The 27,109-nt window shown below is 54.7% G+C and overlaps 1 protein-coding gene across 1 annotated transcript; it reads right to left on the bottom strand.

Annotated features, from left to right (window-relative positions):
• Nucleotides 1–11,749: 11,749 nt before the first annotated feature.
• CCDC197 (coiled-coil domain containing 197) lies at nt 11,750–26,929 on the bottom strand. The gene is made up of 8 exons (XM_034643136.1): nt 26,194–26,929; nt 26,007–26,052; nt 20,230–20,312; nt 18,755–18,933; nt 17,132–17,242; nt 15,656–15,775; nt 15,267–15,383; nt 11,750–12,389 (listed from the first exon to the last, which is right to left on the bottom strand). Exons 2-8 carry the CDS (start codon nt 26,039–26,041, stop codon nt 12,192–12,194), a joined length of 843 nt encoding a protein of 280 aa, XP_034499027.1. The 5' UTR covers nt 26,042–26,052; nt 26,194–26,929; the 3' UTR covers nt 11,750–12,191.
• Nucleotides 26,930–27,109: the final 180 nt, after the last annotated feature.

The following is a 27,109-nucleotide window of genomic DNA, read 5'->3' as shown; positions in this document are numbered from 1 at the left end:
AACCTTCCCCATGCTTCCCCACCTCTCAGCTGTTGCTCCTCCCAGAGGCCTGTTTCCCAGGCTCCGTGTGATGCCCTCTCAGACTGCTGGGCTGGGCATGAATTCCTCTGAATTTCCTCCACACTGTCCCTGTCCTTCTATGGTGTGGATCCGTCGTGGCTGTGACTTGGCCGGGGCAGTGGGACAAGATAATTACAGCTGTGGGCGTGGGCAGTGGCATTGAGGATATCCGTGTCGTGATTCTCATGTAACAGGTCTTGGGCGAGCCACACCTCCCTGCGCCTCAGTTTCCTTGTCTGTAAAGTGGGGTCAGTTTACCTATCTCAAAGGTCAGTTGTGAAGACTAAATGAGATGGCCCTGAAAAGCTCTTGACATTGTGCTTGGTACCCAGTAAGTGCCCAATATACGTGGGCTTTGCATGGTCGCTAGAGGGGCCTGAGTCTTGTTTATCTTTGTGTGGCTAAGCCTGAAGGGGGCAAGGTGAGAACAGTCCACGGAGGACCAGGACCCTGGGCAGTAAAGTGCTCCATCTCTGTGCAGGCGTGGACGCCCTCCTCCTGGCTGCCCTCCAGCCCCTCAGGCAGAGCTGTAACTCTGAGCTGGAAAGCGGGTTGAGATACAAACCTGTGTGCTGTTTCCCTGCTGCGGAAGATCTGGAAGAATCAGAGCTGGAGTGAGCTCCCCTCCCTTCCCCCACGCTGGCCCCTGAGAGTTGCGGGGCCCCGCCCTGGCTACCCACCCCCCCGGGGGACAGGGTGGAGGAATAGCTTTTATATGTCCAGAAAAAACAATGGAAGTTGGGAGATTTGAGAATGGGGAGGCAGGCCAGGCTGAATAGGGAGAACATACTGGAATGCGGGAAGGGGTGGAAGCAGGCGTCCCAGAGCAGGGGCACTCCTCACTCTCGCGTCACCTGCTGGTCCGGCCCAAGGGAACACAGGATCCAGATCTAGCTGGCGAACGTCTCTCTGTCCCTCCCTACAAGGCACTGTGAGTATTAGGTCAAGGGGCTCAGCAACAGGACCAAAGGCCATTCATTCAACACTCAGCAAAGATTTCCTGCGTGTCTGACGGGCAGAGGCGTGACCCGCACGGACGACGCACATCTGTGCACAAAACGGATGAAAACCGCTGCCCTCACTTGGCCTCCCTTCTCAACCTGTTGCCCAGAACCCCAAAAGGATTGGCGGAGGACGGGGAGGGAGCGCCCCCCCAAACGTTTGAGATTTGATTTTCCACCAGCCCAGGGAGAGAGGACACACAGCGCGAGTTAACTTTACTGTGGGAAAAACGGACGGTCTTTCTCGTACCCTCAGAGAGGGCTCCAGGGGGCCTGTCCCGTGACAGACGCATGGGCTTTCCGAGCGTGAGACAAGGCAATCTGGAAGGGAAATAATTTTTTAAGGCTAGGTTACCCCACGTGTCTGGTCACTTCTCAGATGAAACAGGACCCACAGCCCCAGGAGAGTGCTCGATGGGCCAGTTGTCCAGCCCACCTGTGCGCACCCCCAGACCTGGGGTTTGAGACCTAACATGTCTTCAGCTCAGAGAGCAAGTGTGGGACCCCAGGAGCCTCCAGGGCTGGCTTCCATGGGAGGAGAAAGCAGGGGGTTCATTTACGGGAAGCTGAGGCCTGTGCAGGGAGGGGGGTCCTGGACTTGGTGGCAGCTGCCAGTCCCAACCCGCTCATCACCATCCTGAGGTGGGGCAGAGAGCCCAGCTCCTGAGTGTGTCCTAGTTATGAGACCGGCGGCAGGACCCTGACCTCTGTGAGAGGCAGCCTCTAACGGCCCCCAGCAACCTGCCTCCTGTGTTCACACCCTGTGTGACCCTCTCCCCTCGAGCGTGGGCTGGACTTAGTGACCACGGGCTTGTGATGAAGACGTGACCAACTGTCACCTCTGAGCGGAGGTTACCCGAAGACCGTGGCTTCTGTCTTGCTTGCAACCCACTCTCTGTCATTTACCACCTGGTGAGCTGCCCTGTGGAGAGACCCAAGAGCCACCAGCCAGCCGAGCGCAGAGGCCCCTGGTCCCAGAGCTTGTGAGGAACTTCCTTGGCCAACGGCCAAGTGCCTGAGTCTGGAAGCTGGCTCTCTGGTGAGGCCTCCGCTGAAACCACAGGCCTGGCCGACCGCTGGACGGAAGCCCCGTGGAGACACCCAGAGCTAGGTGCCTGCCCAGCCCTGCCCTGATGCCTGACCCCAGGAACAGTAAGGAGGTAATAAGTGTTCATTATTTCTAGTGAAGTTTTGGGGTGATTTGTTACACAGCCTCGGATGACTAATACAGCTGCTTTTGCTCTCAGCCATAGTCTGCTCCTCTGTGAAACGGGATTAATGATACTTGTGTCTCTGGGTACCAGTGTGGGTGACCCCCCACCCCCGCCGTCACTTCCTCAGGCTCCCCCTGGAGGCACAGTGCGGGTTCCACCCCACCGTCCTCACTACTGCTTTAGTCACACAAGATAATGTCTAATTGCAAACTCTGGCAAGTGCTGGGAAGAAAGAGGACTGGGTGTGGTGGAAGCAGGTAACTGAGGGCCCTGGCCTCGTCTGAAGGGGAGGGAAGGCTTCTCAGAGGAGGTGAGTTTTGAGCTGAAGTCTAAAGTTGGATGAGGTGTCCTTTGTCCTTCTCTTCCCTGCCCCCAGCGTTAGTCTCTTTCTCAGCACTTTGTCATCGTAGGGCATGACTGCTGCTGTGCGCCTGCCTCGGGTGAGGTCCCAGAGGGCAGGGACTAGGTGAGCACAGCACACGGAGCCGGGGGCACATAGTAGGTGCTGCTGCGGTCATCGGGCCAGAGACGGGCGTCAGCACCCGAGTGAATCCCGTGAATCCCATCTCCCAGGACGTGAGAAATGGAAAAGTTCAGGGCTCTGTGATCCTTGGAAACTCTCTAGGCCCCGGGAGAGCAAGTGTTTACAGATAACGGAGGTTGTGTGGGGTAAGTGCTGGTTCCTCCACGCGGGCCCATCCCCCCAAGCTCCGCCAGGCAGAACTCGAAGTGCAGCAAAGACACGGAGCAGCTTCAGGACCATCTGCTGTCCTCAAAGAGATTTTGCAGGGAGAAAACATGATTTTTTTTTTTGTACAAGAATAACATATTATGAAACATAATGCGAATTAGCTCGTATAAAATTTTCCGATGAAACACAAACATGCAAAGATATTCAGTTCCGGGGCACCTGGGTGGCTCAGTCGTTAAGCGTCTGCCTTTGCTCAGGGCGTGATCCCAGAGTCCTGGGATCGAGCCCCACATCAGGCTCATCCACTGGGAGCCTGCTTCTTCCTCTCCTGCTCCCCCTGCCTGTGTTCCCTCTCTCGCTGGCTGTCTCTCTCTCTGTCAAATAAATAAATAAAATCTTAAAAAAAAAATATTCAGTTCCCCTCAAGCCTGAGCACCAGGCTCCCAAAAAGTCTGGGTGCACGCTCCTCTGCCATTAGAGGCATTTGGGGGAAAGTTCTAGAAACTTTAATCAGGAAAAGTGCCCTAGCTCTGAGGTCAGCCAGACTTGGGTTCTGTGTGACCTGGAGCGAGTCACTGCACCTCTCTGAGTTGAAGTATCCGTTTCGGTTGTCTTAGAAAAACCCTGTCCCTCCCAGAGGGACTTTGAGCTCATGTTCCTCTCGGACTGGCTCTCTGACTCGTGATTCTCACCTTCTCACCACTTGCTGAAGGAGAATTAAAATTTGTTCATCTTCTAGGTGGCCGCATTTTGCCCAGAATAATTTCTTACATGAGATCACAGGAAAAAGGTGAAATCCAACCATGACAGGAGCTTGGGCACTCCCCCTCAGCCCTACTGTATCCTGTGCACGACTTGATAGTAACAATCGAATCGTATAAAGGTCTTAGATCACCTTTTTGAAACCTTTTTAAATGATGTGCTATTCTTATGTGAATGGAAAAAAAGATGATTTGAGAGCCCCCGACCTCCATCAGCCAATTTTCTAGATAGTGAGAGATCTTATTTTTAGTCAAATCTTCCCAAACCCATCCTCCAGATAATCTCCCCAGCCATTTGTGAATACATTAGTAATGGACAGAAATGTAAATATTAAATTTAAGTACACACACACATACGGGGCCCATCCCATTTTTCTATTCCTTTCATCCCATCCTTCCCGACTCCATGTGTTTAGAGCCGTAAGGCCCGAGAAGCTTGAACAAGAGCAAGGTCCTGCTGGCTCCCTAGAGATGGGTGCCATCCCTGGCCGGTGGGGTGCCGGCTGCCCCAAGGTCCCCTCCCCCGCCTCCCTTGGGAGCATCTCAGGGTGACTTGTGATGCTGTGGAGAGAGGGGAGCGGGCGCTCTTGCCTGCAGAGTTCCCCTGGAGAGCTCCTGAGCTCCTGGCTGGTTTACGAGGGCTCCCCCAGGGAGGTGGTGGGCCCTGAGCAGAAGACATGGATGACCCTGGGGACCAAGTGGGAGCCGAGAGTCCTCTGCCCCCCGTGAACCCCTCACTTTTGTCTCCTACCTGTTCCTTAAAAGTTCCACTTAGAGATTGACTCCTTTGCTGAAGACTGCATTCATTCATCATTACCCTGAGTCGAGAAGGAGGCATTCATCCGGCACGTCTGCTGAGGACCTGTGCTGTGCCAGGCGCCATCCTGGTGCTGGGGTAGGTGGTTAAGATGAAGCCCTTCCTGGTAGACCTGAAACTAACATAATGTTATACGTCACATCTACCTTAATAAAAGAAACATGGAAACAAACATAGAAACAAAACAAGGTGAGCCTTTTCTCTTGAGAGCTTCTTCCAGTGGGGGAGCTGCAGGTGTTCCTGAGTCACACCTACGAGGAGGAGGCAGGTGCCAGGTTCTCGAGAACCTTGTATGAGAGGCTGGAAGCCCAGAGGTGGTCTGGACTCTCTCTGCCTGGGGCAGGGACAGCTGGGGAGGCTTCCTGGAGGAGGCTAGAAGTGGGGGGGGGAGGCAGAAGGGACCTCCCTCAGAGCACACATCGGACAGCAGCTTATTCCCCTTGGGTCCCTGCAGCTGGAGCATGGGGCTGCTCGGGGGCGAAGACACTGCTCTCCTCCCAGTTCACAGCCCCAGCGCGGGACCCCTGGATGCTGAGAGCAGACTCACATCCCCACGTGAGGGCGGTGCCAGGCTCCCCTCAGAGCAAATGAGACCAGCACTTCACTGTGCATGGGGATCCCCTGGGATCTTGCTAAAATGCAGATTCTGCCTTTCTCACAAGTCCCAGGGGATGCCCCCGATGCAGGTCCTCGGACCACACTTGGGGTGGCAGGGGCCTGCACACGCTCTCTCCTGGAGCCGTTAGAGATTTGAACTTGAGCCATGGACTCCTGCCCTAGCTTGCAATTCCCGCTTATGTGCCCTTCAGCCTGGAGCCCCAGCTCTGAAGGGAGACAGACGTGGGCCTTGTCCCTTGGGCTGTGCATCCTTAGGCGAGTCTTTCACCTCTCTGAGCCTGTCTCTTCATCTGGAAAATGGGGACTGTCGCTCTCAGGGTTGGTAGGCAGACGGCGTGAGCTGTGACAAGCTTAACGAGGTGCCCGCAGATGGCAAGCATCCGGTGCATGTTAGCTCCTGTTCTTCGTGGTCTTTTTGTTACCAAACCATTTCCAGTTACAAGGACAGTTGTTCGTTTGGAGCCAGTGGACTGGGGCTCATAGCCCCGCTCAAGCCCTGAGTGGCCGTGTGACCTTGGGCCAGCCACACCACCACAGGGATGCCCCTTCCCTTTCTGCAACGCGGAGCCAGGAAACTGATGCTTTCCAGCTCCCGGCTTGCAGGGGTGACCTGGTGAGGTACAGTGGTCTGTGAGCAGCGTTTCGGCACCACACCGGCAGGCGCTCACTGCAGGGAGACCGCAGGAGCCTGACCCTCCTGATTCACTCCCGCACACCCTCCTGTCCGACACCGAACACCTGCTCTGCACCTAGCCTAGCTAGGTGCCACGGAGATGCGGCTCCGGCCCTCATATGTCCCCCTCCACGGGGCTGCGGAGCAGCTGGGGACCCAGGGCTCCCACTCTCTGGACTCCGAAGGCAGAGCCTCACACAGCACTGAACCATGCAGAGAACCCAAGCAGCTGGTGGCCAGGGACACCCAGGGGGCTTTGGCACCAGAGGACAGGAAGACACCTCTTAACAGCCATGGGGCACATGCTGGGGCCAGGAGCACAAGCCTCGAAGTGGCCCAGCTGTTCCTAGGCCAAGAGCAGGGCCGGGCAGGGCATCACTCCTGGGGTGGGGTGCTGGGAATGAAGGCTGGAAGGCCCCGCGCCTTTGCAGGGGGACCCATGGCAAGATAACTGCTTCCAGACGTTTCCTGTCATCCCCATCTGGCCAACTTCCTTACCTAGGGAATGGAACTCAGCATGAGACACCCCGTTTTAAGGCTAGAGACCGATGCGGACTAATTCAGAGTCGAGCCAGAGTCCCCGGACTTGGAGGAAAGACAATATCCAGGGAGCCAAGAACCTTGTTTCAGTCTTGAAGACGGTCCTGCAGGTGAATGAATTGACAGCTAGCTTTTTTCTCAGGGACACCAAAGGGAGGATCAGTGAGATGCCAAAAAGAGTTCGTTTCCAATTAATCTTTCTAATTTTTCAGTAAAGCATTCTTTTTCTGGTTATAAAAGTGAACCACGGGGGTGCCGGGGTGGCTCAGTCGGTTACGCATCTGCCTTCGGCTCAGGTCCTGATCCTGGGGTCTTGGGATCAAGCCCCGCATGGGGCTCCCTGCTCAGCTGGGAGCCTGCTTCTCCCTCTCCCTGCTGGTGAGCTCTCTTTCTGTGTCAAATAAATAAATAAATAAAATCTTAAAAAAAAAAAAAAGTGAACCGTGCTCACTGCAGAAGCTCCAGAAGATATACAGAAGAATAAGGAAGAAAATGAAAGATTAGAGTCCTGTGCTCCAAAGCCAACCATGGTTCACATGGCAGAACAGAGCCCTTAGCCGCTTCTGACCATCCCAGCACGACTTAGGCACACGATTCATGCCCATCACGTGCCTCCCCGCACACTGTGACCCTTGGGTTGCAGAGAGCATGGAATCCGGAGTCTGCAGGTGCGCCCAGCAGCTATTGCTAGGATACTGTGTAACGAATGACCTCAGCGGCACTGGCTTGCGATGATAAGCGTTTATTTCTCGCTCAGGATTGAATGATTTGTGTGGAGCCCAACTGCCTGTTGGATCCATGTCTGCTCCATGTGGCTCTCATCCCTCTGGAATCAAGGGGGTCCCAGAGCCACATTCTGTCCATGGCAGAGCTCACCTGTGAGAAGTCCCATGGTGTGTGGCAGGGATAGGGGGCTCCTGTTTTAAGCCTCTGATTATGTCATAATCCATTCATATCCTATTGGCCAAAACAAGTCACATGGCCAACCCCGAGTCGAGAGATAGAGGTAAGTGCTCTGGCCGCCATGAGCCTCTGGCAAGTGCGTGGGAGTAGACACCACCACGGGGTGGGGGGGAAGGGGGGGCGGGGGTGGACACTTGGGACCCCTGATTCGATCTGTTGCACTAGGTGGATATTAACATCCCCCTCCTCCCGAGGGTCATGATCCGCCAGCTTAGAAGCACTAGTTCAGTACGTATCCTTCCACTCTTCAATATATAGAATTTTAACCAAATTGGGCTTAGATTCTATTTCTTAAATCCCTGCTTTTTTACACTTCATTTTATACCCTGTATTTTTCCTCATACTATTTTTGAACACTTGTAACTTAATGGCTGCAGAATTATAAAATCATAAAATTTGGGCATTATTTTTTGAACTCCTCTGAGATTCTTCCGTTGTTTCCAGTTTGGTTACTCTGAAGAGCAATGTGGTGGACAACTTTGTCTAAACACTCTGCTGGCTTCCGTAACGGGCATTTCTGGGTTTTGCCCTCCCCGCGTCAGGTCCCACCTCCCCGTGATCACCGTAGCCTGGTGTCCCTTCGGGGCAACCACATGTCCCCTTCCTTCAGCTCACGTAGTTTACGCCCCATTCAGCACCGGCTCCAGGGAAAGGACTCCAGTCATAGAAGATACTCCACCTCACTTCAACTCAAAAATTTGACCCAGCCTGGCCAATCAAAGGATGGATTTCCCCCTGGTTACAGAGATCAGTTGAGGATTGGATGCATCGCCTAAGACCAGCCAATCAGGGATTTGTTTAAAGAGAGCCACCTGACCCAAGGCGAGCCAATCAGAGTGAACCCTGGGACTTGCCCTGGGACTTACTGCGAAGGGACATTCTCTTTCTTCCTCTAACCTCACCTTTGCAGGATGCAGAGCCGAGGTTGTTTACCTGGAACCGGCGAATGAAGCCACGAGGAAGAAGAGCAGAGCCCAGAGACAGAGACAGGATTCTGTTGACAGTGAGCTCCTGATCAAGCCATGCCTGAAGCTAGAGTCCCTCGCCTTTCAGTTTATAAGCCAGTGCATTCCCTTTTTGGTTTAAGCGAAGTTGAGTTGGGCTCTCTTGTCATTTTTGAACCAAATAGCTCCTGTTTTTTTTAGCTTAAATTTCTTGGCTTGGAATTATTGAGCCAAAGGACATAAACGTTTTTTAAGCCTCTTGGGACCTCCAATCAAATTGCTTTTCAGAGAGTTATGCGAACAGTATCACAGTTTAGACAGCATATCTTACAAGCATCAGCGTATTAACTCAAACTTCCTAACGGGCAGAAATTATATGATTCAATCTTTTTAGTGAGGCGAAATATGTTTCCTGTTTATAGGCCATTTTTATTTATTTTGTGATTTTCTGAATATGAACAACTGTCTTTTTTTACTTTGTGAGAGCTCTTTACATATCAAAACCACTGATCCTTTTCCAAATGTATCACCATTTCCCCCAGTTTATTGTCTTCAGATATTTTGATGTGTTCTGAGGTAGATGCATTTTTAATTTTTATGTAGTCAGATTATTTTCGGGTACCACTTCTGTGGTTTTCATGCTTCTCAAGTGCTTCCCGACTGAAGAGCGGGTCAACATGGACCAGATTTTCTTCTTTTTTGGCATTTACACGCCGAGTATTTCTCGCCCAGTACTGGGAGAGCCATCTCATTGGGAGTGCCCCAGAGCTTGCTAAGAATGCAGATTCTCCCCACCTCAGAACCAGCATCTCTGAGAATAAGCTCTAGGTATTTCCGTGGTTAGCAAGTGTCACGGTGGTTTTAATGAACACGGAAGTTGGAAAGCAACCACTCAAAGGAACTGGAATGTTCTACTGTGTATGTTCTAAAAAGAGGACATAATTTTATTTTCCTGCCAAACAGCCAATTTTTTCAGCACCAGCCACTTGCCAATAACCCAACATTCCCAGGACGGTCTGTAGGAAGAATTTTCTCACACTTGGAGTTACTTAAAGCTGGAATCTGTTGGCAGGTGATGAGCTCACTGTCTCACAAAGTGTCCAAGCTCTGGGTCACTGGTGTCTCGGGGTCTCGGGGTCTCAGGGTGTGAATGGGCAGTCGGATGAAGTGATATTTCATAAGGCACTTGAACCCCTGCTTTTTTCTCCAAATGCACTTGAAGGCCTCTTTGCAGCTAACACGGAACCCAAGAAAAAGCACTTTGAAGGTACAGGGTCAGGGTTGAGACAGCTTGCTGTTTGACAGAAAAGCCCAGAAAGGATAAACCCCAGAGTTCTGGGACATGCCTGTGGCAGCACGGCCAAGCCCAGTGCCCCGTCTATTTCGTGACCCAAGTCCCTCCCGGGGGAGGCTGGGAGCTCCTAAGAGACCTGGCTGCCCGTTGCAAATGCGGATAGATGGCCAGGCCACTGCCACCCCAGGCATCTCTTCCGATCATCCTCCCTGAGGAGTGTGACAAAACATCTGAAGCAGACCTAAAAGGCACGACCAGTGCACAGCGTGCAGACGGCAGGGTACAGGAGGACAGCAGCCGCCTGGGCCCTCACAGGCAAAGCCAGGGAGCCAGAGAACCACGCCCTGGGCCTTTACCAGTGTGTGTCCAGTCCCTCCTAGGAGGTGAGACGGGGTGGGGCCCGGCATGCAGTGACACTAGTGACACTGAAGTCCCGCCAGGGGGCGCTGGTGCGCAAGGAGGAGCAGAGCCGGCTTAGGCATTTAGGATTTGCCATTACTCTAAAGCAGCGGTTCTCAAAGTGTGGTCCTGGGACCTGCAGCATCCGCATCGCTCTGGAACATGCTAGAGATGCAAATTCTTTTTTTTTTTTTTTAAAGATTTTATTTATTTATTTGACAGAGATAGAGACAGCCAGCGAGAGAGGGAACACAAGCAGGGGGAGTGGGAGAGGAAGAAGCAGGCTCATAGCGGAGGAGCCTGATGTGGGGCTCGATCCCATAACGCCGGGACCACACCCTGAGCCGAAGGCAGACGCTTAACCGCTGTGCCACCCAGACGCCCCGCTAGAGATGCAAATTCTAAGGCTTCTAAGGCCCTAGATTGTGCCCTCAGAAGCTCCGGGAGTGGAGCCATGTGCTGTTTTCACAAGTCTTCCCCATGACGGTTCAAATCTAAGAATCATTGGCCCGGCATGTGCCCACATAACAGGGAGAGTGATGGGATACTTTAGATCTCTCTGGAAAGCAGATGTCGTTGGGAGAGGGAGATCTGGGAAAGGTAAAGAATGTGGGAGGCTCCCTGCAAGGGACTGCATGAGTCTTCCCACCCCATATTCACAAGGGAAAATCCTAACCCCCAGTGCGTTAGGAGGTGAGGCGTCTGGCGGGTGAGTAGGTCATGAGGGTGGAGCCTCCATGAGTGGGATTAGTGCCCTGATAGGAAAGATCTCATAGAGCTGCCTCGCCCAGCACGTGAAGGCACGAGAAGACGGCATCTATGAACAGGAGGTGGACCCTCACCAGACCCATCCAGTAAGTGGGAGAAATAAATGTCTGTTGTTTAAGCCCCCAGTCTGGGCTTCTGTGATAGTAGCCCAAGTGGACTCAGACACCCCGATGTGTGGCCTCCGGACCCAAGTCCAAACCTGGTAGCCCGGCCCGTGGACCCCATGAGGGTCCTGCAGTCCACCTTCTCAGCAGCTGGTCACGTTCTTCGTGCCCCAGCCCAACTGGAAGCCCCTCCCCTCGAGTTTCCTTCCCCTTCTGAGCTCTCCCACCACCTCGCCTTCTCCGATCCGACTCAAGCCCGACCTGGAATGTCCTCTTTGCTCCAAAGGCCTGTGAGATCAGGAAACCATGGTCCCTCCTTGGTTCCCCTTTGTTTAAGCTGCTCGTAGAGACCTGACCACACTCAGCCTGATTATATGTAGCTTCCTTCATTGATTCGGCAGCCAAATCCTACCCGCGCTCCCGCCCTCCCTCCCGCCCTCGGAGCCTCCCAGCCCCTCGCCCAACGGCACCTGGGAAACAGCGACCCTCCGTGTTTGTGCACTGCACGGCTGCGTCTTTTCTGAAACTCTTCTTCGATGAGAGTTAATTCACTGACCACTGCTCGCAGCTTGTCAGTTGCTCTTAGCTGGCAACTTTGACCCAAACCAGTAAACCGATGCAGGCCTCCAAAGCTTTCCAGGGCTGCAGTGGTGGCTAGGAGGCTTTTACACCATGACACCATAAAACCAAACCAGTGCTTCCAGGTAGACCAAGCTCTCCCCACCCTGGCCCAAGAACGGCAGCCTGGGGAGGGGACTCCCTTAGACACCCTCTCACCCTATCTTGCAGGTGGAAAACTGGCCTGGAGAGGGGCTTTGCCCGGCCAAGCCTCTCTCTAAGAGCAGCATTCTTTCCAGGCAGCTCTGGGACCCTCGGGAAGGCAGTGGGCACTGACCCGGTATTCGGCTTCTGAGAAGCAGAGACAAGATGCCCCTGATAGACAGATTCAGTACCCCCAGTCTGCCACGCTCCCTTGTCTGCTGCGGGCGAAGCCAGCTCCCATGCATCCTACGGCCCTGGGTGGCTCTGTACGAGAGTTCCTGTGATTCGGATGTTCCTAAAAGCTAGGCACCTATCCAGAGCTCTTCTTAGACAAACCCACCGATGGCGGTGAGCTTGCGGCCTCCAATCTGGGACCTTCCACCTGACGGCTGCCTTCAAACCGGGAACCCCTCTCTCTCTTCGCCAGTCCCAGCCTCCACGCCTGCTAATCCCCCGGGACAGGGAACAGCGCCCCTACCCCCAGGTTGGCTCCCGCCCACTTGGGGGCGCTGTGGTGAGAAAAGAAGGCTGGATAGGTAGGAAGAGGGTCATGATGCGGGCAGGGCGAGCATGGGCGCTGGCTCACTTCAAGCTGGAGTACTCTGAAGTCTGGGTGCCTGGAAGGGGAGCTCTGGGGACCAAATCTTGATCTCTTGGGCATTTCCTGAAGGATCTGGGGTATCTTCTGGGGTTCCTGAGACTGTCCCCTGACCAGCATACTCTGGGTTCCATGAGCAGTGAGATAAATCTCACTGTCTCCATTTTGTCCAACATAAATTCCTGGGAAGAAAAAGAAATCTCTCTCACCTGCCGGTGCTTTGACACCCCTTCCCAAGGACCAACACACCATCAGAGGTTCCCTACGCTTCTGTTAACTCTCACAAGTGCCCCGCAAAGAATGTGATATCAATGACACTTGGCCAATGAGCAAGTTGAGGCTCAGAGAGGTTAAGTGACTTGTCTGGAGTTGCACAGCCCAGGGGTGGTAAATCTGGACGATGGAGTCCAAGTCCTGGTGTGGCTTCCTAAATGTGGTTGCTTGCCTTTTTTCACTGCTTCTTCCAGGAAGCCCACCCTGCCTTCCCCCAGCCTCCTCTCTGAGGCATTCATTTCTTAAGGTCCTTCCACCTCCAGCTCTTTACCTAGCACAATGCGGAGCACATGTGGGCAACTCAATAAGTCTTGGTCGAGTGATTGTTGCAGGAGACCCATGGTACCCCTTGACATCACCGTGTAATTTCTTCCTTTTTCTCGGGAGGAAGATGAAATTAATGCGCTGTGACTATTTAGACAAATGTGCCCTTATTGAAAGCTACATTATTCATATCACAATGTGAATATGAATAACATGAGTTGTGCCCCAGGGGACGCCAACAACGTGAATGGTGTCCCTGGAGCCGTGCCGCGGAGCAGCCCTCATGCTGTCTGAGAGCTCGTGAGAAGTCCTTCTCGGCAGAGGCAGGCTTGCTGACTGTGGGCTGTTGCCACGGCAACCCTGAGGCAGGGACTCGCCCCTTTGGTGTTCCAGAGGAACGAGCGTCCCGTGTTTGAACGTGGCCACTGAGCCTGCCTCAAGTAAGGAGAGCAAGTTGTGACCTAGAACAAAGCCAGTAGTGAGGATGGCCGACAGCAGAGCATGGAAGGGATGAGTCCTGGCCGATCCAGTGAGCTCAGGTCACACCATGCCTGAAACCCACCCAGCCACGGAGCTTCAGTTCATGGCGAAAACATGCCCCGTTAGAAGACTCAAACCACCTCAGAAAAGAGCAAAGTTGGAGGACTCCCATCTCCTCATTTCAAAATTTACTACAGAGCTCCAGGAACCCAGACAGTGTGGTATTGGCAGAGGACAGACATCTAGACCAATGCAATAGAATTGAGGGTCCAGAAATTTACCTTCACATTCGTTGGCAATTGATTTTTGACAAGGGAGAGGAGACAATTCAAAGGGGAAAGGGTAGGTGTTTTTCAACAGATGGTATGGGGACAACGGAATATCTTTATGCAAAAGAATGAAATCGGACCCCTATCCCGTACCATACATACAAGTTAACTAAAAATGGAGCATAAACCTAAATATTAAAGCAAAAACTATAAATTTCTTATTAGAAAGCTTGGGTGTAAATCTTCATCACTGGGGATTATAGTTTTTGCAATGTGATGTGATGTGATGCCTAGAGACAAGTAGCCAAAGAAAATAGCTCAATTTCATCAAAATTAAAAGCTCTGGTTCTTCAAAGGACATCATCAAGTGAAAAGATAACCCACAGAAGGGGAGAAAATATTTGCAAACACATACATCTGATAAGGGACTTCTATCTAGAATATATCTTAGATCTCAACAATTTAAAAAAAACCCAAATAATCCAATTAAAAAATGGGCAAAGGATCTGAATAGATCTTTCTTCAAAGAAGAGATACAAATAGCCAATAAGCACATGAAAGATACTCAACATCCTTAGTCACCAATGACTCGCAAAGCGAAACCACAGTGAGATATGACTTCACACCCCCTGGGATGGCTGAATTATGAAAGACAGACAATACCAAGTGTGGACAGGATGTGGAGAAATTGGAACCCTCCCACATTGATCGTGGGATCATGAAATCGTGCAGCCACTCTGGAAAACAGTTTGGCAGTTCCTCAAAATGTTAACTATACAGTCACCCTGTGATTCAGCAGTTCCACTCTGAGGTGTCAGCCGAGCTCACTGAACACCTATGTCCACACTAAAACCCGTATGTGAATGTTTACAGCACCGTTATTCACAAGAGCCAAAAAACCCAGAAACCACCCAAATGTCCTTCAACTGATCCACTGGTCCACACAGCAGAGTAGTATCCAGCCCTAATAAGGAATGAAGTATTGATTCATACTATGACGCGGCTGACCTTGAAAACATTATGCTAAGTGAGAGAAACCAGGTGCAAAATGTGTCATTTTGGGGTGAAGAAATGTTCTGGATAGTAGTGATGGTTGCCTGGTTCTGACTGAACTGAAAACACCAAGGGGATGCTTGAAGAGGGAAAATGTTGTGGCTTGTGAATTATATCCCAGTAAAGGTTTGACTGCAGAGAAGAAGAGATGTGCTCTGTGGGCAGTAGCCGGTGTGACGACATGCTGTCCGTACGGGCATCGGCGTACGGCAGGTGGGGGGCTGGTCCTGAGGGACAGTGAGAAGGGGAGGCTCAGGGGACTTGACCGACAGTCCGAGTTTGCAACTGAGGCGGCTCCCTTAGTCACTGTGATGTGTCCTCCCGGAGCGCGCACGTGAGTGTCAATGCCTGACCACACCCACGTGCATGTCTGCGTGTTTGCAGGTGCTTCCATGTATGTTTCACATGTGTTGTGAAACATGAATGTCCGCGTGAATGTGTACACTGTGCATGTGTGTGTGTGTGTGTGATGTGCCAACGTGGGGCCACAAAGACCGGGCAGGGCAGAAGTTTCTTTACACCTGCCTCTGATCCTGCACCAAATGGGGGCTCATTACAAGTTTGTCGAGTGACTAATAGAGATGCCATGACCTACTGCCCCAGGAGCCTGTGTAGCCATGGAGGGACGGGCTCACGGGGGCTAAATGTGAGTGCTCCATGAGCTGAGGCTCAGGAGAGGCTGCGGCTGGAGACCAGCCTGGGGTGGCAGCGAGGCCTCACCTGAATCAGGTCGAGCTTCGAGAAGAGGTCCATGCTCTTGGGCACGCTGTGGGTGGAGGGGGAGCACTGCCGGACCATGTTGTTGATGGCCACGTGCATGTAGTGCAGCAGCTGAGTCTGCAAGGGGAGGAGGCGGCAGGTCTGGTCCTCTCCCAGCCTCCCCCTGCCCCCTGTTCCCAGCTCACTCGGACCAGAGAAGCNGCCTGCCCCCTGTCCCCAGCTCACTCGGACCAGAGAAGCCACCTTCTCATCCTGTTCCGTGCTTCACGCCCAGGGGGCCTTGGTCGAGTCGCTGCCACCCCAGGGCCTGAGCAACCTCCCCTGCTATGAGGGACACTGAATTAACTTCCCAGAGGGTCCTCCTGGCTGGAGACACCCGTGGTCCACACCTGGGGCAGGGCCCGGGAAGGGTCATGGAGGAACCTGGAGCTCGTCACTCTGGGCAGCACCGGAGTCCTAGACTTCTGGTCCTCAGGGCTGTGGCCAGCGGTGGCAGCCTTGCTTCGCATCTTGAAGAGAAAGATCCAGAAGGGGCTCTATAAACAGTGGCCAATCCACTGCCTCTCACAGCCCCTTGGCTGGAGGTCAGCAACATGTTGACCCCACCCCTCACGTCTTCCTGATTAGGATGGCATGGGGACTGAGAAGACCCTGCATTTGCTGACCACACTCTGTCCAGGTGGAATGTGCCCCAGGCCTTGGTCCTGGTGTCTTCCCAGCAGCCCCTGAGGCTGGGGGGAGGGCACAGACTCTGGTTTTAGTGAGGACCCAGGGGCCAGAGTGTAACCCGTCCCCATTCCAAAGGCCAGGAAGGAGCAGCTCGAGAGCTTAAGCCCAGAAATCCTGCCCCCTGGTCATGGACTTTGGCCATGACTTACTCTTTCTGAACATTACTTTTCTCATCCGTGAAATAGATACAGGTAAGAATCCACCAACACTTAGGAGTGCCTGTCCCGGGTTAGGGGGCTAATCACTGCCTGTGATGATCACAGAGACGTACGAATTACTGAGGACAGCACATAATAACCACTCACTTAAATGCCACTGTTCTATTATCAACCACAAGCATTACAGAAGGACTGGGTAAGCAGCCAGCATATGCCAAGCCCTGCGACTGGGCTGGAGATCCCAGCTCTGGTTCTTGGCAGAGCCTGGCCCTTAACCCTCTGTGGCCTCCNCAGAAATCCTGCCCCCTGGTCATGGACTTTGGCCATGACTTACTCTTTCTGAACATTACTTTTCTCATCCGTGAAATAGATACAGGTAAGAATCCACCAACACTTAGGAGTGCCTGTCCCGGGTTAGGGGGCTAATCACTGCCTGTGATGATCACAGAGACGTACGAATTACTGAGGACAGCACATAATAACCACTCACTTAAATGCCACTGTTCTATTATCAACCACAAGCATTACAGAAGGACTGGGTAAGCAGCCAGCATATGCCAAGCCCTGCGACTGGGCTGGAGATCCCAGCTCTGGTTCTTGGCAGAGCCTGGCCCTTAACCCTCTGTGGCCTCCGTTTTCCCATCTGTAAAGTAACCTCTGCCCCACCTTAGGGAAGCTCTTCAAAGACAGGCAGTCACCAGGGCGACTGGGTAAGCAGCCAGCATATGCCAAGCCCTGCAACTGGGCTGGAGATCCCAGCTCTGGTTCTTGGCAGAGCCTGGCCCTTAACCCTCTGTGGCCTCCATTTTCCCATCTGTAAAGTAACCTCTGCCCCACCTTAGGGAAGCTCTTCAAAGACAGGCAGTCACCAGGGCGAGGTAAGTGGGGTGTGTGTATGAGTGTGTGGGGGGTGATGCTTATTGAGAAGACGGCAGCCCCCAGCCCTGCCCCTACCCCCATCCCACAGATCAGACTCACATTATAGCTGTCCATGTCCTTCTGGGAGGTGACATGGTGTCCCAGCTGCCCCCACTGCTTCTGCTCGTGATGACATCGCTTCTGCAGCTGACACAGCCGAATCTTGAGGCCCTGCGATGGGACAGGCTGCGTCACCTGGGTGCAGCAAGCTGTGGGGACATCTGACCTGGGCCTGGTCCCAAGGAGCTCACTGCCCCCGGGGGATCTGAGCCATGATGGGGGTGGGCAGAGGAGAAAGCTCTGGGTCTCAACTGTTCAGAGCACCAGGAAAGGCCTGAAAGGGCATGTCTGGGCTGACTGGGGTTTGAATGTTGACTCATGGCCCCCAGACCCCCTTTTCCTCCCATAACCAGGGCCAAGAGTCTGTGACCTTGTGGCCCTAGGGGTTGCTGGGAGGGAACCGCGAAGCAAGGCCATGGACGGCCTCCTGTGGCCCAGCCTGTTCCGCACAGGGCTGTGCCAGCCACCCCCCCCACCCGGCGAGGCCCCATGGGGCGTGAGTTTGGACACGGGACATACACAGGTGTCCTCACTTCTCTGCATCTTAGTCTCCTCTCCTGGAAAGTGGGAAGAAGAGCGAAATTTAAGGTGGTGTGGGAAAACTCAGCATACGCTTAAAATGAAGATTGATTAATTAAGATAAATAATACTTTAATCCAATGCTTTTAAAAATCAAAGTTAATACAAAGAATCCATGATGGACAAAATATTAAAAATTTCAAATAAGGATGGGATCCAACCAACACTTGAATGCCTCACTCACCTCCCCTTGTTTCAGCCCCAGGAATTAAAGCACTTAGCTCCAGGGGCTGGGGTGAGATTTAAATGAGACAAAGCCTGTAAACTGCACCTCGCCCTGTCCTGCCCAATCATAAGGGGTCTGGCTCTCCAGAAGGAAAAAGGTGCAACGTGGTGTAGGTTTTCAGTGCGGCCACTAGAGGGAAGAGACTGGCTGCAAACATTACGCAACGGTCCTTTGCAAGAATCAACACACCCTCAGCCTTACTCTCCACGTCCCCTTCCCTTCCCTTCCCTTCCCTTCCCTTCCCTTCCCTTCCGTGGCCCTAGGCCCCAGCTGCAGCATGCAAATTCATCCTGCCATGCCTTCGCCTGGGCACTTTCTGCCGGCTGGGATGCCCGGCCCCCCTGGCAAAAGTTCTGTTATACGATTAACCAAAAAGGAAAGAGAGGTGACCACTTGGGACACTTACTTGGGCACCCCTCCGTGTCTCATGACAACCTACGAGCTAGGTTGCATCGCCATTCGACAGATAGAGAAACTGAGGCTCAGAGAGGGGCCACCCTGGCCCAGGATCATGCAGCCAGTCAGAGACTGAACTGGAATTTGAACCCAGTCTGTTTGAATCTAGAACTTGTGGCCTTTCCACCACCAAGAACACCTTTTGAGCATAAGCTAGGCTTCAGGAGAAACCCCGAGTCAGCCAGCAGAAAGGGAGAGAAAGGGATCCAGAACAGGGCTCTGGAGTGACAGCCCCACCCAGACCCTCTCAGCAGCCCACCGCTGCTCTGAGCCTTTCCTGGAGGTGCAGAGGGAAGGGGGACCCCCCTGCCCCCAGTCCTATGAGCTAAGGGACAACGGACCAGGCTGCAGATAGCTGTTACCGGGATAAGAGCCCTGTGGCTCTCCTCTAGAGACTCCAGCCTCTGGTGGACGACCCGGTTCATCTCGGAGAGGGCCTCCAGATGCTTCTGGATGTCCTGGCTGATAGTGAAGAGCTGCCCGTAGTGTTCCACCATGGTCTCCACCAGGACCGCCTCTGGCTCCTCCCCTTCGTTGTGGCCTAGGGAGACAGTGCTGTGGTGGGATGGGTGGGCACAGACGCCAACGATGGAGGCCCTGCAATTCCAGCTACAGCCCCACAGTTGAGAGGTGCCAGATGACCCGTGCGGGGCTTAGCCCAGGACAGCAGGACAGGTCCAGCAGCTGTCCGGCCCCCTCCCCCACTGCCAGCCTCTTCAAGAGAAGCATTAACATTTGAAAGTCCCTGAGCAGCCAAGAACCCAGATTCTGGAGCCATGAGGCCCAGTGAGACAGGAGACAGTCCCCAAGGACCTGGAGCCCTCACCTCTCCCTGGCTTGGTGCTCAACACTTTTTGGGGTTACTCAACCTCCCAGTCACAGTCTTCCAGCAACTCCCGCCAAGTCCTGCAGCTCCAGCACGCTAGAACTCCCCATCCCCAAATTCACCACGCAGGGCTGTGGCTCCAGCCTACGTTCGTGCTGTTTCTTCTGCCATCAATGCCGTTCCCCTTTGTTGACCTCATTTGAGCCCCATGAGAGGCCACCTCTTCTGTGAAGCCTTCCCTGACATCCAGGACAGTTTGGGGGGCTCTCACCTCTCCACAGCATTTAGTGCAGTGGCTCTGAAGTCAGACCAGAGTCTGAGACCCAGCCCCACTCCTTCCTGGCTGGGCATTTTGGGCAAGTTCCTTAACCTCTCTGAGGCTCGGTAACACAGTTCTCAGAAGCTTATAGAGAGAGGGAAAAACGCTTTTCTAAAGAGGTCAGCACAAAGTTAGTTCATAGTAGTTAATAAATGGCAATAGTTACTCTTATTATTGATGATGTTGAGATAATGATGATAAAAACACGTGTTTGATCCCCTTCCCTTTCCAAGTATCTGGCACTGACGACAGTGGGCTCTGGTACTAATCAGGATGAAACAAAACACAAAGCCATTTCTGGTGTCTGTGTAATTTCAGTTGATAATAGCAAAACACAACACAAAACCAAAGACACCCAAAATAACAGCGATCATAGCTAACCCATCCTGGGTGTTCACTGAATGCCGGGCGCCACGCTACAGGCTCGTGAAGGGTGAGTGCATCCGATCCGCGTAACCGGTGTTGTTCCCTTGTGCAGACCAAGAAACCAGGACCTGAGACCTTGCTGCGGGCCACACTAGCGGCACTGGTGGCGCCAGGGTCCACCGGGCAGACTCACTTGGCCCCTGCGTCCTTCCGAGCCCCTGCGCCATCGGCCTTTGTGGGTCCTCATTCTGCAGATGAGGTCAAAGCTCACCCCGCGCCCTAGTCCCAAGGCTGGGAGGCAACCGGAGACGAAGTTCCATACATACCCTTGGGGATTATCTCAAGGACCTTAATCAGATAGTCTTCAAAAAGCTTGTGCTTCTCAACCTCTCTCTTCAGCTTCCTCTGCCTGCGGAGACATTTCAGCGACAGCGAGACGTGGTGTGGAGGCTCCCAGGTCATGACCTCTTGCAACCACTCTCCGTGGGGATCTCTGGCTCAGACCTGCCCTGGGTGGGCCCCCCCCACCCCCATCCCATCAGTAGGCCACTGACTTAAGCCTCTCCACCCCATTTCCTGATGAGTAAACTGAAGCACAGTTCAAAGAGCTGCCATGAGCAGGTGTGAGGAAGGAGCACCAGGGAGACTGGCGTCCAGTCCTTCTGGTGGCAGGTAGGGGGTCTACGGAGGCTCCTTTACGGGCCAGCCTGAGCCCCCGCACCAGCTGGTGACTGGGCCAGGTGCTTCCACTCTATGCTTCGCTACCCCATCTATAACGACAGGCTGGCTGGGACCGTGCGTGGGGCGCCCAACACATAGGGAGCACTCAGCCTGAGGACTGGACCCCAGCACCCCCAGAGGGGAGACAACCGCAAGCTGCTGCCCAGCCATGCTTGACTCTTAGGCGAGCCCCTGAGCAAGCTTAGTCTCCAGTAGGTCGCCTGCTCTGTGCCCAGTCAAGGTCAGCGGTCGGTCACGGGCAGAGGCAGAGTGGGACCTGCCCCAGTCAGCTGGCTGAGCCTCCAGGGACTGTGGTGGGCTCTCTGAGTGACGGCTCAGTGACCCAGGGCAGGCCTCTCTGCCTCTCAGCCCCCACTTTCTCATCTGTATGGTCCTGGAAAATGCAGGGGAAAGCCATCTTTCCCCACAAATATCGTGTGGACCCTGCGCACCATGGGGCTAACCCTTCGCGGGGTTGGGAAGCCCTGATAGAATTGGATGGAAGGGTTGGAAATTTCTCCACAAAATTGCTCACAGGCACATCCTTTTGCATCTGATTCAGGCTTTTATGGGCCTCCTGAAACTGATGGGCTGCCCGAAGGGTGAGGACCAAGGGTCTCCCCTCAAGGCAGGTGGAGGAGGGACAGCCTCGAGGGTTGACTTTAGAGGCGCTGAGCTGACAGGTGCAGGGGATGGCCACCCACAGCCCTGCCTCTGGGACAGGAGACTAAGCCCACGGAGGGCCTGGGATGGCCTACGGTCTGAGCTCGAGGGGCAGGAACCAAGCCCCCACCAGTCCCCACGGCTGCCCCTCCCGTTTACTCCCAGGGATTGCTCCCTGCCTTGTCCCTTCCCTGCCTGGCCCCCAGGGATGTTTGCTCAGTCCCAGCCACCTAGCCCAGTGTGGGCGCTACTGGGCCTGGGGCAGGGGCACAGTGGGGCCTGGGACCTCTCATACTTTGCCTGGAGCCGGCAGAGTTCCTGTGACAGCACCTGCAAGTGCCTGTCCTTGTCGCTGGTAATGCTCGGGCCAGCCCCCTGGCTGGTGTCCACGGCCACCAGCATCGCCCCTCACCACCCCGGCCACGCTGGTGGACGAGGGCCACGTGGTCCAGGCGGGAAGAATGATTAGCGCTTTCTCTTCCGACCTTCCCAACAGCCCCTGGAAGCCAGGTGACGCTCCCAGTTCATCAAAAGGAAACAGAGGCTCAGAGGGGGGCTGTGACCGGCTCAGGGACACACAGGAAGACTGGAGCTGGACTTGAGGCTCATTGAAGCCAGCGTCTGGGGTCTTCCAACAGGTGCTGGTTTCCCACAACATTCAGGAGAGAGCCCCAGGGTCAGGGCTGGGGGCTGGCTCAGAAAGCAGTGTGCATGGGGCGGGGACACCTTGGTGGCCTATCCGACCCAGCCACCCTCCACCCCTTTATGCATTCAGTGACATCACATACTCTGAGCTTATACAGAGCTCATCAAAGGAATGTGAAGGCTGAGACGGTCACTTTGAATGAGCTCACGGTCAGGCCGGGAGGGTGTCCTAGATAACAGGTAGTTTCCACACGGCCTTGCAAAGAGCTCCTGGACCATTTGTCTAAGTCTGGTTCCTGGTTATGGCCCAAAGGAGAAAAAAGTCTCCTTAAGCCTGCCATTCACTGGCCATCTGCTAGACTAGCTGCAGCACAGGGATGGAGCAGGGAGAGGAGGGGAGGGGCTGCGTGGTCGGCCTCTCCAGCCCTGAGCATCAGACACTGGGACAGGAGCATGGGGAAGGAGGAGGGGGCCCAGCTGACTCACTCATGGCTCCAGGAGCACAAAGCCACTGCCGGGCCGTGACATCATAATGCTGGCCTCTGTCCTTACGATGTGTCCATTGCAGGACCCACCTGTGGGTGGAGGGCCACCTTCTCCATGGCCTACCCCTGCCTCCCTGGTTCAGTTCCCAAGGACAAGAGGGAGATGCATAGGTGACCCCAGGGGGTCTCGAGCTGTTTTTTGTCCTTTCTTTCAGCTGGTCAACCATAGGCAAGGTAGAGGTCATTCTTAACGCCCCCACTTTGTGGGCTCCCCAGATCCTACTGGTATGTCCCAGGACTCTCCCTTTTACCTCCTTCTATCTGATGGTGGGTGGCTGCAGCTCGTGCCCTTCCCCAGCGAGGGCATTCAGCAACCCATAAAGGCTCAGCTCTGCCCGTGGCTCAGAACCGCACCTGGCCCAGGGCAGGGGAGGGGGCAAGGTGAAGGAGGCTTCAGGTCTTCAACCTGGGACCTGTCCCTGCCTTCTGGCTTGGCCCTGGTACCTGCTGTTGGAGCTGCTGGGCCCATAGTATTTGGCGGAACTGGACCCGGTGCCCATCCCTGATGCCCCAACTAGCTGTCCAGGGCTTCCCCCAACCAAGGCCCCCATTCAATCAGAGCCAGGGCCTCCACAGAGGACAGCCTGGGGAGTCACTGCCTGAGGATGGGGTTCACTGAGAAGAATGCTGGGGGTAGGGAGGGACCAGGGTGAGGGCAAAGGTGGAGGGAGGAGCCTGGAGCCAGGGCTGAAGCAGAGGCTAAGGCAGGGCCAGGGGCTGGGGCCACGGCTGAAAGGGCGCTGGGCAGGGGCAGGGATTGGGGCCTATGCGGGAGCACATACATCAGCGGGCCATGGAGTCAGTCCCTGCCAGCCCAGGAGTCCCTGAGCAGGTCTCAAGAGAACTGTCTCTGTCTGCCCTCCATGGTTCTAGAGCCTCTCAAACATCTGAACCAATGGAGACATGGTTCTGGCCTCGGATTCATGCATGGGGAATGCTCGTATGCACAGAGGTCTCGGATCCAGGGTTGCCCAGAGAGTCAGAGCCAGCCTGGGGGGTGGGGGGGTGAGAAGGGGGGCTGGAGGAAGTCCCCCCAGAGTTGACAATGCCCGAGGTGGTTCTTGAGGATAAGACAGAGCCAGGAAGGAAGTCGGGAAGAGTATTCCGGGCAGAAGAAACCAGCTGGGACCAAGGTTCAGAGGCATAAAACAGCATCTGTGCCCTCTGGGAGCTATAGGCAGAGGCTTAGAGGTGAAAGTCGTGGGGGGGGGGGCGGGGCTGGGCCGCTGGAGAAGCCGTCCGCAGGCCCCAGAGTGCACGGGCTGGGCTCTGCGGTTGCCAGCAACAGAAACGAACAGGCTACTCTGGGCAAAGACGATGTCCGTGGAAGGTATGAGAGAGGCCCCAGAATGAGAAGAGCTAAAGACCCAGGCCTGGGGAGTCCCAGAGCCCACGGCAGCCCTGGAGATCCAGGCAGTGGGAACTCAGGGGCATACCCCCCAAAAATGAAGCCTCCCCTCCCCCTTGCCATCAGCCCCTCCATCCCCAAGAAGCAAGGACCTTAGAGAAGGCACCCAATTGGCTGAGTCTGGTCATGTGCCCGCCCCTTGGCTTGACTGACAGGCACATCATAGGCGCTGGTTTAGGGGCTGGCAGTTTCCTAGAGCAAATCCCAGGCCCTTTGGCTGGAGTCTGGGAAATGGAAGCTGAGCGGGTTCTCAGCCCACGGAGGCTCAGGGAAGCCCGGGGAGTTTGGGCTTTATCCTGAAGACAACCAGCCGCTGGAGGGCCTCCGCTGAAGGACTGGCCTGGTCAGACTGGCGTTTTGGAGCGCACCCTCGGGCTCAGCGTGGAGGTGAGCCGGACATTTGTCAGGACACTTCTAAGTGCTTTCCATGCAGGGTCAGATGTCATGTGGCATACCACGAGGTCAGAGCTGTTCTTTCACAGAACATGGGGAAACTGAGGCCCAGAGAGAAACTTGCCCAAGGCCTCGCTGTTGGGAAATTGTTGAGCTGTGAATCTAGGAAGTCGAGACTCCAGAATGTCTGGAAGATTGGGTTGCTGGGACTTGGTTACTGATCCAGTGGGGATCCCACAAGCCGGGACATAGGGTGAGGGGGGCTGCTCCCGGAGAGACCCCATGAACAACTCTGGGTGTTGTGCCTTCATCTGTCAAGGGCAGATGACTGCCTCCCCCTGCCCCGCAGTCCCCCTCCCCCCACTAAGCAGGTGCAGGGTGCCTGGCCAGACCTCCTCTCTCCCGGGCTCAAAAACCCTAGGACCGCATCCCCCGCTCATTTAGGGCCTAAACCACTGGACCCAGTATGGCCACAGGCAGGGCGTTGTGGAACAACAGCAGAACAATTTGCTTCTCAGTGAGGATTTTATTTTTGGCCTCAAGTGTCATGCACCCACACAAGGCTGGGAGGCAGACTGGCGGCTCTGGACATACGTCTCCCCACCGGGCCCTAAAGAGCGACTCTGCCATGATCACCAGGGACTGACAGCTCTGATGGCTGTGCCACGGCCTGGTGCTTTGCCTGGAGTCTCTCATCGTCTTCTCAGGAAGCTCCTCGGAGGTAATGGAAGCACGGCTCCATTCTGCAGAGGAGAACACTGAGGGTCTACGGGGCAGAGGAACTTGCCGAGGCCCATGGCTAAGAACGGGTAGCAGGGTAGGCTCCATAATCCGTGGAGCCTAGTGAGACCTGCAAGTGATGGGCTCCTGATTCTAAACATTAAGAATTTCAAGACAGCAGTGTGGACACAAAACCAGGTATGGGCTCTTCTGAGCGTGGGCCCCAGTACATTGCTGTTCCACAAGGATTTGAACTTATGCCTAGAGATTCCAGAACCTGTTAGTGAACTCTACCCCGTGGCTCCCTTCCAAACTCCACCCCCTAGCCTGCTTCAGAGACTCTGCGGGGCTCTGGCTCTTCCTCTTCTCCTCCCCACCCCTACCCTCACCCAGCAGGCTGCAGACCCCACCCTTCCCTGATTAGGGGAAGAATTGGGGGCTGCAAACAACGTAGACCAGAAAAGAAGATCCAGGTGGAGAAAGGCTGGGGGATGCAGCTGCTGAGGGGCCAGGTCTCAGACACCCCCAGATCTCTTCTCTCCCCTGGGCTATGGGGGAGGTAAATCTAAGACAAGGCTGTGTGTTCCAGACAGCTGGGAAGCCTGGGACCTGGGGGTGAGCTTCAAGGGCAGAGCCACAATTAAATGGCAATAGAACCCCATTTTTTTAAGCCTTAACAAGGATTCCTGGGGCTGGAATTTGACCCCAGAACTTGAGTCTCCTAGTGCAGCAAAAGGAATGGCCAGATCAGGCTTCCGGCCCAGAATTCCAACCCTGCCTGCCCGGCAGCCCCAAATGTCCCCAAAAGGGACAAGACCAGCCCTGACCCACCCCAGGGCCTTTGCACCTGTGGTTCCTTCTGCCCAGAGCACTGTTCTCCTAGCCTTTCATGGTGCTTTCTTCTCCTTGCCTTTTCTAGCTCAGATGCCAACATCTCAGGGTGGCAGGGGACCGTGTCAAACAAGCCTGGTCTCCCCTCACTCTCGTTGGGTTCTGTTTTAGTACTTACCACTCTGAATCGTCTTCCTGGAGTGTGACGTCCATGAGGTCCAGGCCTGGTATGAAAGACCCTGCTGGAGTCTGTGTCTAGAAGAATAGTACTGGACACCCAGCAGGACCAGAAGTACTCTCTGCTTTTCTGACCCCCACCCCACCCGTTTACCTGAAAAGTAGCGGTGGCCCAGAGCTGTAAGTACCTGTGAGCCCCAGAGGGCAGGGCTGCCTGGGTCCTCAGCTGTACCCTCAGGGCCCAGCACACTCAAGGTCACATATTCAGTGGGCACCCAGCGAGTGTCGTTAAGTGACCAGAGAACGGACTGGACTTGGAAGAGATGACACACTTGCACAAGGTCTCTAGGCAGTAAGCAGCAGGGTTGGGTTCCAAATTGGGTCAGTGGACTCCGAGTCAAGTGCTCACCCCTTGGCCTCACAGCTGCCTCCAGGCTGTCTGACCCCGCTTCTGGGAGCGATCGGACCAGGGCGCAGGGGGTGGACACGGCTGCAGGTTGGGAGCTGACCCCTGCCTGTCCCTTCAAGGGGCCGTCGGGAGGATATCGAGCATCCCTTGCAACCTCGCTGTGCATAGCTGACACTGTGGGTGCCCTACTTGGGTCCCCCACCCTGACCACTCAGTGCACGCTTCAGCCCTCCCCCTGCTAGCACCTGCACGTCTCGCTCAAGCATCCTTTGCCACGTTAGAGGCCACAAGTGCCACGGAATCACCAGCCCTCAACTGCCGGCTGGTGGGAGGAGTACCCACACCCCACTTGGTCTCCAGTAACGGGACGGCTCAGACGCTCTGGTCCCACACGGGCTCTCAGAGTTCCCTGTGGGTTTTGGCTTCCGCTGCCCACAGTGCAGACAGGCCCGAGAATATGCCCTTTGCTGACTCTCCTCTTCCGTTTCACTTCCCTACCCCTCTACCATGTTCTGTGTGATGCCCCCCAACACAGCATAAACTCAAATCCTAGTCTGCTCCTGGGGAACCCAAACCAAGAACCACAGCACCATTTCTTTGGAGCTACCGGTTCCTGGGTCCTCCTCACAAATCCTCCTAGGTATTGTCAGTTGTGTGGTTTCGGGGGCGGGGGTGGCAAGGAAGTGGGGCCGGGG

Source organism: Ailuropoda melanoleuca, chromosome 14, assembly GCF_002007445.2.
Source record: "Ailuropoda melanoleuca isolate Jingjing chromosome 14, ASM200744v2, whole genome shotgun sequence".
NCBI lineage: Eukaryota > Metazoa > Chordata > Mammalia > Carnivora > Ursidae > Ailuropoda > Ailuropoda melanoleuca.
The sequence above is the reverse complement of the archived record's forward strand: the minus strand, read 5'-3'. Positions and strand labels throughout refer to the sequence as shown.

Coding starts and splice junctions, on each gene's coding strand:
- CCDC197 (XM_034643136.1), bottom strand. CDS start 26,041: ATGGACGTCACACTCCAGGAAGACGATTCAGAGTG. Junction 20,313..26,006: donor CAGGAAGACGATTCAGAGTG/GTAAGTACTAAA, acceptor ATGTCTCCGCAG/GCAGAGGAAGCTGAAGAGAG. Junction 15,384..15,655: donor CTTCCCGGGCCCTGCCCCAG/GTGTGGACCACG, acceptor CTCCCCTTGCAG/ACTCAGCTGCTGCACTACAT.